General features: G+C 45.4%; 1 protein-coding gene across 1 annotated transcript in view; it reads left to right on the forward strand.

The window, feature by feature from the left end:
• The window catches only part of WDR43 (WD repeat domain 43), a 465,298-nt gene that overhangs the window by 265,851 nt on the left and 179,097 nt on the right, over positions 1–20,350 (forward strand). The window contains exon 11 of the mRNA XM_086926143.1: positions 3,825–3,962. Within this exon, the coding sequence (XP_086782269.1) occupies positions 3,825–3,962 (138 nt within the window). The remainder of the gene's footprint in view (positions 1–3,824; positions 3,963–20,350) is intronic.

Below are 20,350 nucleotides of genomic sequence, written 5' to 3' on the forward strand. Positions count from 1 at the left end.
AACTAATTCTACCTATCTCCCTTCCAAGCAAATAATTTACCCTCTTTCCTCTTCCAAACACTGTTGCAGGGGTGTATATTGCAAAAATATATATATATATATATATATAACACTACAACTGCAGTTCTAATTGGAAATATCATGGACAATAGGTTAACTTGTGTATCTGCATAAAGCACAAAGGGTTAAAACCCGCAAGATGGGGGTATGTCGCGTTCGTACTTTGAAGGCGATGAACAAAACACCTTTAGATACTCTGAACCATCTTAACGTTAAGTACAATTTGACATGGAATTCTAAAAAGAGGATGAGTATGTCCTACGCCCATCTGAAGTTGTACACACCCAAGTAAAAGGTTGTAAATGTCAGTGGGGAAACTGGTGTGGAAACTGAGTAGCATAAATGACATTTTACACCAAATGCATGGAGTTTTTTTAATTCCTGGGGCACTGGCTAACGAGAAAGTAATGAGCTATAATTAGTGGATGGGCTGAACCGCTTAATCCCAGACAGACCCGCCCAGCATCTAGCACAGTGCCATTGTTTAACGCCCCTAACACGGGTAAATCAACTCGAAACAAAAGTAAACAGAGGTTACACGTTTGTCATGGAGGCAGTTACTAATTACAGCAATACTGCAGCTAATTAAGGCGCGCAGCCAGCAGGTACACAAAAGAGCTCAGCCTCACTGCATTATTGTGTTCCGCATGCAGTTTAGTGTGGGCCATAAATACATTACTTTTATCTACTCTTACCCAAAGCGTCACCATGCTAAGTGTCGAGCCTGGCAGGCGGCCTCACCCAGCACCAGTAAATGCTGTACGGAGCTTCATAACCTGTACGGGCAGTTTGTAGATCTATTGGAAAGTGAAAAACATTCTTATAGTGGACCTCGTAGGGGGTTAACTAATAACAAACCCCAGACCAACACCAGTGTTGGCAATGTTTCAGACTGCTTAAAGTACTACATTCAAAACGTTTTTACGGCACTCCGACATTTTAGAAGCACTACCTTGAACACAGACTAGAAAAACAAGACGTGCAGGGCGAGTGCCGGTCCGGCGAGATGGGGCGGGACTGCGAGAGCAGATTCTGACGCGCGCCTTCGGATTGGGCCGCGCGACGTCACGTGAGCCGTCTATGGTAGAAGCGCACGCGCGCGACCCGAAAGCGTGCGTCTGAATCCGACGCCGTTATATAGGGAATGATGCTGGCCGCGCGGCCAGGTCTCGTCTCCCCTCGTCGTTTTTCGGCTGCGACGCCGGTCGTAGCGAAACCTAAAAATTGCACTGTCCACTTTTGAAAACTGTGACAATTTGTACATCGAACAGTACTTACCTGATTCGAATGATCTTGGTATCTAAATTCATATAAAATACGTGTTCTTTTCATAAATTGAGGTTGGATTTCTCTGAGTGTCACACTTACTGTGTGTGTGTAACATAAATGCTTGAATCGCTCTATGCCTAACTGCTCACCCATACTACCACAAAAGAGCTTTTGGGGTGTCATTTATGCCTATTTAAAGGACTCTTTACATGGTGTACTTATTTGTGGTCCACTATATAAGGAGCCAACTTCCTACACAAAGGTAGAAACCAGTCCAAAAAGTGTTCTCAAACTGATCATTACTAGATTTGGCTGCACCCAAACAGCTGTTGGCTTACATGTTTGCTTAATTTCTGCACATTACCACTGGAGCAGGAATCCATTCCATTTCACAAAAGAGATGAGCTTACTGTTCTATTTAGTGTTCATGAATATTAATGAAGGTACAGTGATGGAAAATAACATCACTTATCCGTCCTTTTGATTTCATATAGTATCAGTTAGAATCTGGTTATCTTGTTTAAATTCATTAACAAACCTAATTGTGTGATAAAGCTAACAGTTTAGATGCTGTCGTCTTAATTCTTAGATATCCCATTCTACTGTTAGTGAACTACCGGCCCTCCCAACACAGTAACCTTACATGCAAATACACAAGGACAGAGGTAATGAGAACAAACCCACAGTTACTTCCCAAAGGGACCTTCACACATTGTATGTCAGAAGGGCACCTATGTATTACTTGCAAAAGACCAAACTAATAAGGAAAATATCCTATTCATTTACTTCTTCCCAACAAGCAAGGGCTACCCTTTCACTAAAGATACCATCACCAGATGGATAGTCCAAACAATCTAGTTATGCTACAAAACAGCAGACGTAGTACTGGTGGAAAAACTAAGGGCACATTCTGCAAAGAAAAAAGGAGCAATGCTTGCATTTATTCATAGCGTCCCTGACCAACACATGCATGGCTGGCACATGGTCTTCTTTTCCCCCCTTCACGAAGCATTACAACATTGTTGTTCAAGCTAACTAGGAAGCACAGGTTGACATGAAGACCAGTGCCCAGCCTCAGGAAGAGAATACCAGTACATATCCATGCACAGCCTGTGAATCCGGGAAATATTCATACTGCAGAAAAAATGATCTGCTTTATATTGGAGTTGTTTTGCAGCTTGAAGAGTTTTCCGGATCAGCATGCAACCCACCTACCTCCACAGAGATTAATTTGGAAAGATGAAAGATCAAACAAAAGCAACAGGAAGACATACAGACAAGAGGTTGTCCTAGGGAAAAATAATCTTAAGACCATGACCACAGCAAGAGGCTTCTGGGTTTTACATCTGGCATCATGCAGAGGAAGAACATAGCACTGAATGGTCCGATCAATGACGCTTGCAGACAAAAACTAGGATTGGCAAAGCCAGTCGATGTCACCTAGAGGTGAGCTGTTGGCTGTGAAAATGGCGCTGGGCGGAGAAGAGAACGAGAGAAAATAGCAATATAAAGTGTCCAGCGCTGGCTGCAACATAAAGCTTCTCCCTGCTCCCCCTCCTCCTTGTCTGTTGGGAGGGAGGAGACTTAATGGAGCAAGTGAGATGGAGAAGAAACCGGGACGTGGGAGCGGAAGGAGAAATGCGGCTGGCATTTGGGAGGTGAAGAAACGGCACAGGCCATGGGGGTGGGAATAAAAAACGGACGAGGCAGGTGAAAGGAGAAGAAAAAGACTGGGTACACGGGGACAGGGTAAGTCGGAGGTGGGAGGGATAAGAAACACTGATTGGGATGGGAACGATATGGAGCAACGTAGGCAGGTGGGACTGGAAGAAATAACTGGGTCGGAGGGCAGGGGACCAGGATATGAAGCAACAAGGACAGCAAAAGATGCCCCATGGACAGGGTGGATGGACGTCGAAGAAGCAACATGGGCAAGCGGGCCAGTGGGAAGGCAAGAAGCAACACTGATGGGGAAGGTAAGAGGAGGAAAAGACTATTTAGAAAAACAAAAAAAGGACCTCAATCATAGCAGAGGAAGCAACATAATAAATCGAAAGCAATCATTACTTGATCCTTGCTCCTACAAAAAAGATGAGGAAGCAGGGACGGATTGTTCTGCCCAATTAGACGGCAGCAAATGAGTGACAGTGAAGCCCAGGAATGGTAATCCATGGGCGACAGCCAAGCCTCTTATTCAAGACTCTCGCAAGTGAGAGCGCATGCGCTAGCGTACATGCGCTCACACAGGCGAGACATAAAAATAAAGTGTTAATCCCAGATCTAACGACTGGATGATGGAATAATGTACATCATGTGAGTACAGAAAACCTGTCAAGCTGCAAAACTGCTCCTACAGGTAAGTAACCATTTGTTTTATTGGTATGCAGATAACCTGCACTATGGTTGGATAATTTGAGTCTTTCCATTTGTTGATTGTTAGTCAGTGAGGTTATAACTTGAATGAGCTAAACTTTTAACTCCCTTTGACATTTTAGGCCAGCATTGAAGAGCGTCTTGGTGCAATGGACATAGACATTGGTAGCATAAAGACGAAAGGTGGCCTCCCACAGACTGATAGCTTTGCTGTTCTTTTGGTTCAGGGACTTGAAAGCAGTGATTCAGACATTCTAAATGTAAGTCTTAATATCTGAGATAATTGTAAATTGTATTTATATAGTGCTTACTATCCATGACATGGTGACATTCTGATTTTCATTCCTTATACATTTGTATTCGTTATTTCATTCATTGTGTGACACGTTGATATTTTCTGAAGACAAGCACCTAAAAGATAATGGTAGAATTTTAAAACCAGAGTTTTTTGGGATTTTACACTTAAATGCATGGATTCCATAACACTAGTGTCAATGTTTGTTAACATGGATTATTTCTTAATTTATCTGCCACATTAGTTTGCATTTTTTTCGTATTTGTAATAAGCAGGTGACTTCAATGAACTGTCTTGTTTCCCTCCATATCAGTAATGTTCCCACAAAACACCTGACTTGCTTGACGTCTTATTCATGTAAAGCCCTGGAGCACCCAGCCGAGCGCATGAGCACTCTTGTCCTGCCTCCTCGTCAGTTGTTCTTATTGCACGGTGGGTGGGGTGATGGGTCTTCTCATCGCCCTGTGCTGCCATTCAGCACTCCGGGGCCCCCGTATGCCAACAGTAAACAAGCATTTACAATGCAACGGTCTCGCCTTCGGAAAAGTTAACGCTATTGGCATTGTAAATGACAAACTTTTTATTTGTGTTAGTTTTGAAAAAAGATAAATAAATGGCATTGTCATTTACAATCCCAATAGCTTAATCTTTCGCAAATAAAAGACCTATTGCAGGGCTCAACAAATCCACTCGACCGCTCGCATTTGCGAGGTAAATTTAATGAGGTTGAGCTATTTTTAGGTCCTACTCGCCTTTTCTGGCGAGTAGGAAAACAAACTAACTTTTGTCCTCTGTCTTTGAAAACTGAGCAAATGTGACAAGATAACAAGATTTAAGGGCATTTTTATTGCTCATAAATCGAATGAGCAATAAAGATGCCTTTAAATCTTGTTATCTTGTCACATTTGCTCCGCTTTCTTAGACTGAGGTCAAGTAGGTTTCTGTTAGGTCGAGGAGGTTTTTCAAAATACTAGACCTGCAGGACTAGTACCATTTTCCAGATTTTTCGAGCCCTGTATTGCATTTACGCCCACACACACACACACACACACACACACACACACACACACACAGCCACACACACACACAGCCACACACACACACAGCCACACACACACACAGCCACACATGCACACAGGGCCGCACACACACACAGTGCCACACACACACACACAGGGCCACACACACACAGGGCCACACACACACAGGGCCACACACACACAGGGCCACACACACAGAGGGCCACACACACAGGGCCACACACACAGGGCCACACACACACAGGGCCACACACACACACAGGGCCACACACACACAGCCACACACACACACACACAGAGCCAGACACGCACAGAGCCACACACACACACACCCACACACAGAGCCACACAGCCACACACACAACCACACACAGCGCCACACACACAGAGCCACACACACACAGAGAGCCACACACACACACACACAGAGCCACACACACAGAGCCACACAGAGCCACACACACACACCCAGAGCCACACACACAGAGCCACACGCGCACGCAGAGCCGCACGCAGAGCCACACGCGCACGCAGAGCCACACGCGCACGCAGAGCCGCACGCAGAGCCACACGCACACACAGAGCCACACGCACACAGCCACACACACAATCTAGGTATCCCTGTGGAATGTTCCTTAGTCACATGATAGCATGCTGCCCTTTATGTTACTCAGTCCCATGAATGTTTGCAGCCAGTGTCATAAATGCGAACACTTACGATATAAACAGGAGTCCCTTTACTTTCTAGGCCAAAAACTGCTTTATTTTAGCTTTCTTAAAAATACCAATCGTCTCTTTTCAAATATCTGGCATGTGTAACGCCAGTCCCACAACTATTAGAAACGCCAATGTGTCTTCCTCGGTTTTGAGAGTCTGCAGCAGACGGGGTTGTTGGTACCATGTAAAACTGTTCAACCGTATCCAGAGTGTGTCATCCTTTACAGTCCGCCGCATTCCTCGTAGTGTCTGCCTTCGAGCTCCCTTCTCCCAACCCCACAAGGACTATATGACTATATGCTGCAGCTGGATGGAGGCTAACCCAGCCAACGTAACCAACACGTCAGCTCTGAGAAATTGCCGGTGGGGAGGGGTCTGCACGCCCTCCTCAGCTCAGAGAACGGCGCTTTGCTCACCAGCACGAGCCCAGAGTAGAAAGAGCGCATGTTAGGTAGGGAACACAAGCGCTCGCCATGTCTGTAAGCCCCGTCCTTTTCTGATTAAGGGGCGTGTTTTGGCCAGAACTAAACAATTTCTTCTTCACCAACAACAAGAAAGATGGCAAAAGCGTGGCTGGGCTAAGGCTGGAGGGGAGGTGTGCAGACACCCCTGCTGCCTTGTGTAGGATTACTTAACTATTTTCTTATTGGTGGCACAGGTATCTAGGGCCTCTATCCATAATACAACAGAGTTAAGGGAGTATCCAACAGATGATCTGGATGAATGGTAATTTGGTGGAATGATGTGTTCGAGGCATATGGGCTGCAGATGGTACATTATGAATAGATCGCCATCTGGTGTTGGGCTCGGATGATTGCACTTTGTTTTTCTCTTGGAGAGTCTTTTGTATCTTGGTGACTCCTCCCTTGGTTGGTAGTGCGCATGGGCATCGGCTCCATCCTTAGATTGTTTTTTTCCGCCATCGGGTTCGGATGAGGATCGAGACGCTCCAGATCAACTTCAGAGAAAAGTGATTTATCGGCGCGTATTCCCTTTCCAATTCGACGGTATTGTTATCGAACGCGTTTCATTTCCATTCCGACGCGTTGCGAATTCAAAATCGAAGAAAAAACTTTGATCTACGTCGACGAACAGGAGGCCTTTCTCGACGCAGTCAAGCCCGGAGTCCATGGAAAGAACTCCATTCAAAAAATGTCCAACGCGTGGTGCTAAGTTCCCACACAAGGACCTACACGAGGTGTGCAACCTCTGTCTATCGCCTGAACACGAATCCAGGGACTGTGAAGCCTGCGCAGCATTCTCCTCCAAGCTAACGATTAGAAATCGTCGAGCTAGAAGACACGAGGTTTCCAGAATGCAGTCGGAGGCGATCCCGGAGCTGTTCGGAGACGAGCAAATTGAGGAAGAAGAGGATCAGTCGGGGTCGGAAGGGGACCAGTTGGATGTTGAAGAACTCGACGTGCAACAAACCGTGATTGACGACGTCCCCTTACCGAAAAACCGACCCCGTGCGGTAACGACCCCGCCTTCGAGCCCGGTCAAACCGCAGAAAAAAGTTTCCGACGCCCCGCCCTCGGGCCCGGCAACGAAACCGAAACTGAAACCGAAACACTCGGCCTCCCACCATGTCGGATCCGAGAAAAGGTAGACATCGACTTCGACACCGAAGCTCCATACAAGGGAAAGCTCGGTATCGTAACATTCCATGTCGAAACAGAAACATGATTCGTTGTCCAAGACTCACTCGATACCCAGGAAGTCGGAATCGAGTAGACACTCGGTGCCGAAAACACCGAACACTGACAATCGAAAACATAAGCACCTTTCGGAACCAGGACCTTCGGTACCGATTCAGGAGCAGCAGACAGATCCCAAACAAAAGATTTTCTTTATCGATCCGCAAACTGGCAAAGTAGTGACGAAGAAGAGAAAGAATAAAGACAGAAGATAAATCTCTTCCTTCAAAAAAGAGAACACTGGGGACAAATACAACTCCTCCTGCTTCTCCTCGACCTAAAGTCACACCCTCTTCTTCTATTCCTCACACTATGCCAAATATTCCTACACCTTCCACACCAAGACCATCTACACCTCAGTCTGATGTAGACAGTGATCCAGGGGAGGGAGAACCTCAAGGGGATGATGAAACCATCCCAGATGAGGATGACCCATGGGAAAATTATGACGTAGGGTCAGATGAGGACAACGACCCAGAGTTATATCCCTCAAAGCCTTCACCACCTGATAATAACACAGGGTTTGTACAGCTCATTAATAGGGCAGCAAAATATCATAAAGTAGATATACATGCAGAACCTCAAATAGAGGATTTCCTGTTAGAGACGCTACCTAATGCACAAAGAACATCCGGTACTCTTCCTATGTTGAAGGGTCTTCTCAGTCACACAGAAGAAATATTCAAAGACCCTGTGAGGGCTAGGGTGTTAAACCCAAGAATTGATAAAAAATATAAGGCGGCTCCAAAAGATCCAATATTTATTAAAGGGCATGTACCTCTGGACTCGCTTGTAGTCTCAAACGCTCGTAAAAGAGCAAACTCATTATCTACAGGAGAGGCTCCTCCACCTGATAAAGAGTCAAAATTAATAGATGCATCAGGCAAGAGAGTAGCATCACAAGCGGCAAATAGCTGGCGTATAGCCAATACACAGGCACTACTTGCACGTTATGACAGGGCACATTATGATGAATTAGAAAAACTCATCACACATCTCCCCAAAGAACATCAGAAAAAGGCAGATCAGTTAATACAGGAAGGTAAAATAATAACTAATACTTCCATTAAGTGCGCCCTAGACGCAGCAGACACTGCAGCAAGATCCATCAACACCAGTGTCATGTTAAGGAGACATGCATGGCTTAGAATCTCAGGATTCAAACAGGAAGTACAAACGTCCTTACTGAACCAACCATTTGATCAAAAGACACTTTTTGGTTCAAGCACAGATGAGAACTTAGAAAAAATGAAAAAAGATACAGAAACGGCGAAGTCAATGGGAGCATTGCAACAGCCAACACAAAGAGGTTCCTTTCGTAGATCCACCTATAGAGGGGGCTCAAAAAATACAGGAACACATCAGCAATCCACCTCTTTCACACCTACATCACCCAAAGGCAATTCAAGAGGAAATTACAGGGGTAACAACAACAAAGGTAGAGGCCGCGGAAATAATAACAACCGCAACGCCTCAACCCCAAAACAGTGACTTCATAGAACTCCCCCCAGACCACATAACACCGGTCGGGGGACGTCTATCACAGTTCCTACCTGTCTGGGAAAACATCACATCAGACAAGTGGGTGAGACAGATTATCCAACATGGTTATTGCCTGGAACTCACAGCTACCCCACCAAACATCCCCCCCAAACAGCGTCCAATGAGTCAGGATCATCTGACATTGTTAAAAGAAGTACTAGCACTTCTACAAAAGCATGCAATAGAGAAGGTCCCAAAAAATCAACAAGGGACAGGAGTATACTCTCTATACTTCCTAATCCCCAAAAAAGACGGGTCCCTAAGACCAATATTGGACCTCAGACCTCTCAATGCTTACATAAATTCGGAGCATTTCCACATGGTCACGCTCCAACAAGTACTCCCTTTACTGAAGAAAGGGGACTTTCTTTCTACACTGGATCTAAAAGACGCTTACTTTCATATCCCAATTCACAAAGCCCACAGAAAATACCTAAGGTTTGTAGTAGAAGGACAACACTATCAGTTCAAAGTCCTTCCGTTCGGTGTCACAACAGCACCGAGAGTTTTCACAAAATGCCTAGCTGTGGTGGCAGCACACCTAAGAAGACAACAAATACATGTCTTCCCCTACTTGGACGATTGGCTAATAAAGGCCAAGTCACAAGAAGAATGTCTTCACAACACACAGAAGACAATTCAATTGCTGCACCACCTAGGGTTTACGGTGAACTACAAAAAGTCACACCTGCAACCAAACCAGATTCAGCAATACCTGGGGGCTACGATAGACACAGAAAAGGCAATAGCATACCCCAACCCAATCAGGATACAGACAATGGTCGGGTTAATACAAAGATTTCAACCACAACACTCCCAGCACGAGTGTTTATGCAACTGTTAGGCATGATGTCCTCCTGCATACTGCTAATACCACATGCCAGGCTACAAATGCGTCCACTACAGGAGTGTCTAGCGACACAGTGGAATCAGGCTCAAGGTTAGATTACAGATCTGGTGTTGGTAAACGACCGGACGTATCGCTCTCTGAAGTGGTGGAACACAGAAAACATTTCCAAGGGACGGTCGTTCCTAGAGCCAATTCCACAAGGGATAATAACAGCGGACGCATCGCTCTCCGGATGGGGAGCGCATATGGACAAATACACAGTGCAGGGGAAGTGGAGTGTGCAGCAAAAGAAACTGCACATCAACTACCTGGAACTATTAGCAGTATTTCTAGCACTAAAGGCTTTCCAAATGCAAATAACAAGCAAGGCAGTCCTGATCAGAACAGACAACATGACTGCAATGTATTATATTCAAAAACAGGGGGGGACACACTCTCTCCAACTATCCAAACTAGCACAGGACATTTGGAGATGGGCCATTCCTCAAAAGATCTATCTGTTAGCAGAACACCTACCAGGAGTTCAAAATCAGATAGCAGACAGTCAGAACAAGTACACGAATGGGAGCTGCACGACCAAATACTGCAGCCATTCTTCCAGAGATGGGGGCAACCAAAGATAGATCTGTTTGCCAATCATCAGAACGCAAAATGCAAAAACTTCGCATCCAGGTACCCACACCAACGTTCCCAGGGCAATGCACTATGGATAAATTGGTCCAACAAATTTGCTTACGCGTTCCCTCCTCTCCCACTAATTCCGTTACTGGTTCGGAAACTGCAGCAACACTCAATGACAATGATACTAGTGGCACCCACGTGGGCAAGACAGCCGTGGTTCACCACGCTACTACAACTCTCACAAGTGCCACATCAAAAACTAAGATTATTACCCATGCATCTTACACAGAACCATGGAGAAATAATGCACCCAGATCCCAAACAACTGAACCTAGCGATCTGGCTCCTGAGGTCATAGAGTTTGGATATTTAGATTTACCACCAGAATGCATGGAAATCATTAAACAAGACGTCCTACCACCAGAGCATGCTATGCAGCAAAATGGAAGAGGTTTGCTATACACTGTAACAGTAAGCACATCAACCCTCTGGACGCATCCACTAAACAAATCATTTGCTATTTACTACACTTGCAGCAATGTAACTTAGCATATACCTCTATCAGAGTTCATCTCGCAGCCATAGCGGCGTACCTACAAAACAGGCAACATCTTTCCCTGTTTAAAGTACCAGCAATTAAAGCTTTCATGGAGTGACTCAAAAGAGTCATTCCACCAAGACGACCACCTTCCCCAGTCTGGAATCTCAACATAGTACTTACCAGACTAATGGGGCCACCCTTTGAACCTAGGCATAGGTGTGAAATACAATTCCTCACATGGAAGGTGGCCTTCCTCATAGCTATCACGTCACTTAGAAGAGTAAGTGAGTTGCAGGCTTTTACGATTCAAGAACCATTCATGCAGTTACACCAAAATAAAGTGGTTCTTAGAAGAAACCCAAAATTCTTACCAAAGGTAATTTCAGCATTCCACATCAATCAGTCAGTGGAATTACCGGTTTTCTTTCCAAAACCACAAACAGTAGCAGAAAGAGCCCTACATACATTGGATGTTAGAAGGGCAATATTGTACTATATAGAAAGAACACAAACTTTCAGAAAGACAAAACAGCTATTTGTTGCGTTTTCTCCTACACATAAAGGCAATCCCATCTCTAAAGCGGGCATTGCCAGATGGATTGTAAAATGCATTCAAATATGCTACTTAAAAGCAAAGAGAACATTAACTGTTCCTCCTAGAGCTCACTCTACACGTAAACTAGGAGCATCTATGGCATTTTTGGGAAACATTCCACTAGATGACATATGCAAAGCAGCTACCTGGGTTACACCGCACACATTCACAAAACACTATTTTGTAGATGTGCACACAACACAACAAGCTAGAGTGGGACAAGCGGTATTAAAAACTTTATTTCAGACAGTTGCAACAGACACGGGCAACCACCGTTAGGGAGAGAACTGCTGTATAGTCTATTCATAATGTACCATCTGCAGCCCATATGCCTCGAACGGAATATGCTACTTACCAGTATGCATCTGTTCTTGGCATAGAGGGCTGCAGAGTGGTACATGCCCTCCCAGCCTCCCCGGAAACCTGTGTCTGTTCCAACATTATCTTATTTAGATACACTTACATGGGCATTCTTATCTGTATTCTATCATACTACTCCATCTAACCCTACTATGGCAAAACAATCTAAGGATGGAGCCGATGCCCATGCGCACTACCAACCAAGGGAGGAGTCACCAAGATACAAAAGACTCTCCAAGAGAAAAACAAAGTGCAATCATCCGAGCCCAACACCAGATGGCGATCTATTCATAATGTACCACTCTGCAGCCCTCTATGCCAAGAACAGATGCATACTGGTAAGTAGCATATTCCTTCCTCATGCGAATTAACTTGAGCCAACTTCCTGCATCCTCAACATAGCCTAGACAGCCCATATGTTTCTCAACACACACTACCTAAAAAGAACAAGAGATTTTCATGTATGGAACAAGGCATATAAATAAGCTGTTTGAGGTGTTAATGCACTAGCTAAACAGGGTGACTTCTGAGCTTTGATTATCAGAAAGGTAAAAATGCAGGCAAATGTTTTCAGAGTATCAAGGAAGAAATAACAGATCACAAAGGGACAATTCATAAATGCCTCTTTGAAAACTTATTGCAATGAACTCACAACAAAGTCAATACAGCTTTGATGGGGGCACGTTTGCCTTGGAAGGTATCTTCTTATAGATGCACACCTGTGTGCAGCAGCATGGGTGATTTTGCCTAAATGATAGACTAGATTGAGTTATCCATTTTCTTGCAATTATAAAGCATTCCCTACGATTAATAAAAGCTGTCAACGTTTCAACGTGGGATACAAGGTTCCGACGAAGCAGAATAGACGCTACCTGGAATCGGGCAATTTATCTTTTTAAACTGTGTAGTCTGGCAATTATAGAATTACAAATTCTTCATATTAGAGCTTGTGTATTGTTGGTGTGAAATGCCACGTGCCGACTACTGCTTTCCTTCGCAGGAAGTCCTCTGGACTGTCAGCGAAGGAAAATAAAGTCTAAATGCATAAAGGGGTGGGTTTAATGCTTAAACTTCTGCAATGAGACCTGATCACGGGGGGAGGGGGACCTAACTTTTTGCCTTGAACTTTCTAAATATACATAACCTTTAGAAAAGCAGTAAAAATTGTGATTTTGCTCCATCCGATTGTATGCAAAAGGGAAATCGCTTTTCCCCACTGTAACATGCAAACATGAAAGTGTGCAATTGATTTGCTCAGTCTTTTCTGTCCTGAAGCTAAACTGAGTGCAATACGCCACGCTTACATCATCAGAGTATGTAAACTTCTTTAGCAAACAAATCTCTTTGATGGGTTTGCAACAGGTAGACGGTACAAGCTCCTTTTTTCAGACCGCAACCATCATTTCCACCTGTGAGATATGCAAAGTTGGTACATCTAGACTAAACCTGGGATTTTTCTTAAGGTTTGTCAAGGAATGAGTGGCAAATCTTAAAGGTAACGAAAGCTAAAAGTAGCAGTACAAAGAACAAGCAAACATACAAATGATAACAAACAAGTGCACAACCTGGCTGTGATAACGAGGGATTGTCTACCTGAACATTCTACTGAAGTTTACTTTTGTTTTCTCTGACACAGGGTAACTTTTCAATGCAGTATTGCCCCCACCACACAAACATAGTTTTGTGTAAATTATTTAAAAAAATGACGGTAACATTATAATATTAGGTATAATACTTAGTAACTATATGTAAATAATAATAATAGTAACACCTCTGCAGTTGACCATTTGAGTGCTCCTCCTCACTAGAAACACAGCTTTTTGTTGTAATTATCTGGCACCTTCCTGGGGCATCTTGTGTGGCACCCTAAAGTGGCAGCCTAGAGTAGCTTGGATGTAGTGCGCTGCTTAGGCGCCTTTAAATGGGGCCTCACCATGTGACTCTTAAAAGCATCTGAGGAGGTCCATCACTGTTGGAAGGAGCGGCGAAATGACATTTTACCCAGGACGGCAAAAATCATCGCAACTGCCCTGGGAAAGACGTCTGAAAGGTGCATTTTCCTCACGCGACTTCCAGTGCGGGTTACTTGTCAGGCAGGAGGGGAGCGTGCTTGCCCCGGGGGGGCGGTAGGGGTTCTGTTTAAGCAGGTCGTCATTTGTAGAATAGATCCGCACTGACAGCCGCCTCGCTGTCATAACATGACGGGAGGCAGCGGTCGGTCACATTACAATCATGGGGCGCACATGCCTCGATAGTTATGGTCATGTAGTGTGTGCACCGATTGCATTGTAAAAGGCGAGGGTTCTGCTGTCTGTCAGACTGATAAGAAGGTAGGGCTATGTTTTGCTTCCATGTGTCTCATGCATTTGCTGTTGTGTGTTCTTTAAATTTTTTTTTAAGAAATAGCAGTTCAACATGGTGATTTTTCCCTCCAAGTTAGTATGCACTGAAATCCAAACAGCTGGGAACGTATAGACACTACTCTATAGTGACCTGGGAATGCTACCCATGGCCGTGATGTCCCCCCCCCCCCCCCTGTCTATAGGGATTACTTCAAAGACGCCACAGATCCGCAGTGCACTGCAAGAGCGCCCCCTTTTGCTCTCTCGTGGTGTTTTATGCCCATTTCATAATCAAAGTGGTCATGCCGTGTAGAGAAAAAAAAGAATTCTCTTCTACCAGTCCTGCGTCACTAAACGTCACCAAAACAAGCATTCAAGATGTTGCTTTGTTTGATGGCCCCCTCTCAAACTGGCGGAGGAGTATTTTCTGTACACTGTATTCAGTTGCTAAGATCACAAGGCTGGTGTGCGGCAGCCAGAGACCGCCTCTTCTGTGCGGTTTGTGTAAGTTGGGAAACCCTGCATACATCAGGCAGCATCCGTCTACATCCCGGAAAAAGAACAGAGCAAGCCCGGTGTGAAGGAACAGGTGACGAGCACAGCAAGAGCACTGTTTACAAGGGTAGGACTGACAGGGTGTTTTCATTTTCACCATCATAGACTCTGCCACCAACCACTGGACAGCACAATCCGGGTAGTTATTATGCATTTGTTAATGTTACACATGAAAACGAACGTTCTCATTCAGAAAGTGGAATATCATAACGTCTTGAAAATAAGAGGTAAAACGTAGCGAGATGGACATTTTGGGCCGTTAAAAATCACAAAAATGACGACGGGGTGTAAAGTGATTAGACTGCAGGAAACATTTGTTAAAGTTAGTCACACGACTGTGGTCAGGGAGCGGGGGGCCGGGGCGCCCCTCTAAGGGCTGCCCAGGAGCGGCGGGAGGGGGCAGGGGTGGTGGTCCTTACCCTGACCCTGTGAGCCCACACACCCAGCTCCGCCGGGGCCGCTGCATGCCAAGCTCCCCAGAGCTCTGGCCGGAAAAAGTTTGAGAAGGGAAGTAGCTGGGCTGAGTCCGCCCATGCGCGGCGGGGCCTGGGAGCCCGAGCACTGCCCGGACTGGCCTCCCGCCAGAGGCACACAGCGCCCCAAGGCCCTGTGGCGCACTGGTCTCGGCGCGTCTAGGCACTGGAGAGGACACAGGGAGAGAGTTTTTACAGGCGGAGAGCTGTTCTCTGAAATGCTTTAGACGGCAATGTGGGATTGCAGCCGATTGCCACATATTTCACAGGAAACAAATATCGGCCATCCTTGTGTTCATTATTTCTAGTTTTACTTGTCACCGCCCACTGCGGCCCTTCGGCACCTCGCTTAGCTGATGACTGGGTTGGCTGAAACTGGGGCGGGCACGGTAAGGGGCTGAAGCTGGGCTCCTTAAAAAGTGCAGCACTGCAGCTGTACTTTAGCGCGAGAGTGGACAGGGTAAAAGGGGCCCGGAGCAGAGATTCACTGCGGATTACAAGCCTCTGAAGGATGGATCGGCTGAAACTGCGGCGGGCACGGAAGGGGTTGAAGCACCACCATCTTTCTCCGAGGCGAGGCAGAAATGCATAGAAGAAAGCAGTCTTTTTCAGATTCGGGGGCATGGTTTTCGTTCTCTTTTCTTCCCAGTGGCTGTAAGGTAAAATTCCAGCCAATGGGAAGAGGAGAGAATGAAAACAAGACAGAAGCGAAAAAACACGCCCCGAATCTGAAAGACGCGGCTTGAACGTAGTGATGCCCCTCTTCTCCAATGGCTGGCCTCCGTTTAGGAAGCCAGCCAATGGAGAAGAGGGGCGGGTTCAAGCCCCACTCTAGAAAACATTTAATCTCTGACCGAGACTGCGCAAGCGCAGCCTACGGTCCTCGACCTAAAAAGAAATGCACAGGCGGGGACTAGCACCACAGGCTCCTGCAGATGTTTGCTGGCCCTGTGGGGGTCACACAGGGAAGAGTCAGGCTGGGGGCCAAGCACACCTGGCCCCCATTCATCTGAACATCTGGCCTTCTCCGTGCACCGTGACCACCAATAAGGCTCATGTGGTCTGCGCTGCGCCATCTGCCTGCAGTCCATGGGAGCGGTCCAGGCTGCGCGCAGGCCTGAGGCTGCAGCTCTCTCCCGAGTCGTCCTTATGTCGATTCCTTCTCCGCTGCGGGCCCTCGGCAGCTGTCCCCAGCGGCCTTCTGCATACCCTGCGGTGCGTAGTGGGGGCTTGCTCAGCTTTTACTCGGATGGGTCCGGATATCAGGTATCCTGGCAGAGCCGTGCTAGAGCACATCTACCATTTTGTTGCTGGCCACGTCCTGTACTTCCCATTGGTAGTGTTCCTTGTTTTGGATACTGTAACTGCAGATTCCTCCCTGTTGTCTGAAGTGTTTTTTAATGGTCCAAAAAGATCCAGAGTTGGAGATTGGCACACTCTCTCGCAACTTGTTCTATGCTCCACATCTGAGGGCATGTAAGGCGAAAGATGCAAGAAACGTAGATCAGCTTGTAGGGGTGGCACTGATTTGCTGCTGTGCTGTCACTTTTAAAGCGCTATGGATCCACACCGAGCCACAGTGCATTGCTCAAGAATTCCATGGATCCAGTGAGGCACCTTTGGAAATTCTGAAGTTGAGGAGTCTGCGGTTACAGTAGCCACCAGAAAGTTGGACATTACACCAAATGGTCAATGCCCCCTCAAAGGCAAAAAAGACACAATTCCAGACCCAATCACTACATGACTGAATAATGCACAGCTTGTGATTCCAGAAAGTTTTCAAGCTGCAGTTTCATTACTGAAGATAGGGTAAATTACCTCCACCCCCCTGCCACTCACCACCTGTTCCTCCACGCTACCATACAGACTCCTTGTTTCTCCATCCTACCCTACAGTCACCACATTCTCGACACGCCTTGCTCGACTGAGAAGGCAGTCATGGCTCATACAGCTCTGCCCTCATTTTTCACCTGAGCCCAGCTGCTCTATCCTGATGGATCCCAAAGTATGTACTCCTATCATGTTGAATTGAGTGTCTTCAGGACAGTTCTACTCAATTTTTTATTTATTTTTATCTTAAGATTTAATTATTTATCGCGTGATGAATTAAAATCATTGCAGTCAAAACATCATCTTCATTGTCACAATATATAAAACAGAATGCTGTACTGTAAATGTTATTATGTAATATCTACAATGGTTCTGTCGGGTTCACAACCTGATTACTTCAAGCTATGTTTTAAATCATTTCACATTTCATTCTGTCATATAGCTAATTAGACCAGAGCTCCAATCATTTGAGCTCTATTCAATGCAAATCCACAATATACAAAAGAGGTTTTTTATAAGGGTAAACATCCGTTTTTTAATTCATCAATTAATTATTCATTGATAAATACGTACCTTATCTATACATGAAAATCACTTCATTAGAATTCATTTCTCAGTTCATCAATAGTGTGATACAACGGTGCATTAAAAAAAAAGGTGATTAAAGTGTGACAAAGTGCAAAAGTGACATTTAGAGTGTACTTAATCAATCTGGGAAGGGGAAAGAGAAAGCAAACAAAAGTTCTGTGGCCAGTTTCAGCATTGATTTAGGATCATTTCAGTGGGTTATTCTAGTTGGATTATTTTACAGCTGGAAAGCCTATACTGGTCCAACCGTCAAAAAGCGTTGACATTTCGACCCTCTGGACGCCTTAGTTGTGGGGCTAGGTCGGGTCTTCAGGACATAGAGTAGAGGTGTAGCGCCTGAAGGGTCAGAGAAATATATTATCAGTGTGGATTTACAAATTAAAAGTGAGCGTCGGTAAGGATTAATTACATGTACACTCACCACAAAGGTCTTTCTAAACTTGGACCTGGGGTGCAGTAGTAGTAGTGGATTTATTCAAATCTGTAAAATCAGTAAGCGTATGAAATCATTATTATACATCGCTTTAAGAGGGCTGATTTTTGATTTCCTCAATGTTTAAAACAGGAAATTCCTAGATCGATAACTTAAATGCACTCACCCAAGTGCTGTCGATAGTGATTCAGCCAAACAACTTTTGTATGTCCGACAATGTTGCGGAGGCTTAAACAAGGTACAAGTCGCCGCGACACTCGTGCGACCTATGAAATAATGGGTACGAGTGATTAGCGTTTGCTAACGAATCAATTAATGTTGAATAATGGTTGGTGTGGGGCACCTCATAGTCATCTTACCTAATGATTCAGTCCCTTTAGCATAGTCTGGCAGCAAAAGTCTGCTCGAGTACAGATCCTTCTGCACTTGAATTGTATGTTTATGGAACACGTCGCCAAGTGATGCGATCGTCGAATAAGTGGGCCGCTTGCTCCAGTACTGGCAGCGAGTTCTGCAACAGTCCGCTCGCTCCCACGTAGTGAGGCCAGACCTCGGCAAACGCTAAACTCATTTGGCGCGAGGACGCAAGGTCACTTTCGCGTTGCCTCGTTGCCAAGCAACCTCACGCTATGACGCTGCTACGCAACACCTTGAGTGACAGAAAAGGTGTGCGCCTTACTTTATAATGTTACTCATACTATAGCGTTCGCTATCATTTTGTGAACAAAGTTATGGAACTTATAAGGACGTAATTACTCCTAGTTTAGCGGGAGCCAATCTAAGTCGTGCTAAATCAAACCAGTTTGGAGCAATAAAAAGGGGCTAGGATAATCGACTGGTCATTTATATGTACAAACAAGTGCATGCTGGTGCTCATACTTGAACATGAACGTGACAGACATTTGACAAATCATTTCCAGGGTCCTTCCCTGTACAAAAATAGTTAAAAGCCATATTTACACAGTAAAATACAGTATACATTATGCGGCATTCTCGTACTTTTAAACATGTTTCAAACTGCATAAAACTGACAACAGAATATACTTGTGTGAAGTACCCAGGCCGCAATTGAGTTAGATCATGTCAGTTACGCTCATTTTTATAGTTGCTCCATTTGTTTGGCTGTCTCCTCTCGCTCATTAAGCCCTGCCTGTACTGCATTGAGGGAGTGTATCCACCTACACTCCTTGTAATTGAGTGAAATGTTATTAACAATTGTGCCAATGCATTCATAAATGTCTTAAAATCAAACCTAACCGAATCATACAATAAAAATGAATTCCAAGACGAAACAAATGAATTTTTGAAAATGTCAATTACTATAACAAGATATTGCACATATTGCGATTTAGTGTCAACATGCAAGGCAATCTCCCTCACCTATAAAAAAAACTACATAACAATACACCGACTGTCTGGTCTCTTTGCGGGCGGAATGGGAATCAGACGTGTGCCTCCTCGAGGAAGATGACTGGTGGGAGGCCCTACAGAGCCCCAGAAAGCGGTGCGAGCAAGATTCAGGTTGATCCAGCTGCGCATGCTGCACAGGTCGTACGACTCGCGTACCGTACCATATGGCCCACTGTACCTCGACAGCGTATTAGGGGCTCTGGTGAGACTGGAACGTTTTCCATATATTATGGGCATGCCCCAAGATTCAGGCTTTCTGGGCAGGTGTGGCCGAAGTGATGACATCAGTAGTGGGGGAGCAGGTCCCACTTGAAGTGAGATGGCATATCCTGGGGGCGACAGGAAAAATAGTATGGCCCAAATGGATTATGACATGGCTCGCCCTAGCGTGGATGGTGGCAAAACGCAACATCGCCTGTGCGTGGTGCTCCAGCGTAGTCCCAATGGTGGAATGCTGGGAAAATTACTTAGACTGGTGTCAGTGGGCGGAGCAGGCAGTATATCAGAGCAGGCGGTGCCCGCACAAATGGGAGAATATATGGGGGGCCTGGGAGGGCTACCAAAATGGGCAGTCCCCAGGTTCCTAGTGGGACGCAGGTATACTCGAGACTACTGTTAACTGCTTGTTATGTTATGTTATATGTTATAAAAGGATTTATACTGCTTACTAATACTCTTGAGTGTCCTGGCGCGTGGGTGAACAATAGCAGGCATGGGCATAGGAACTAGATCAGCTGCTTGAAGAGGAAAGTTTTGAGG

This window comes from Lissotriton vulgaris, chromosome 6, assembly GCF_964263255.1.
Source record: "Lissotriton vulgaris chromosome 6, aLisVul1.2, whole genome shotgun sequence".
Classification (NCBI taxonomy): domain Eukaryota; kingdom Metazoa; phylum Chordata; class Amphibia; order Caudata; family Salamandridae; genus Lissotriton; species Lissotriton vulgaris.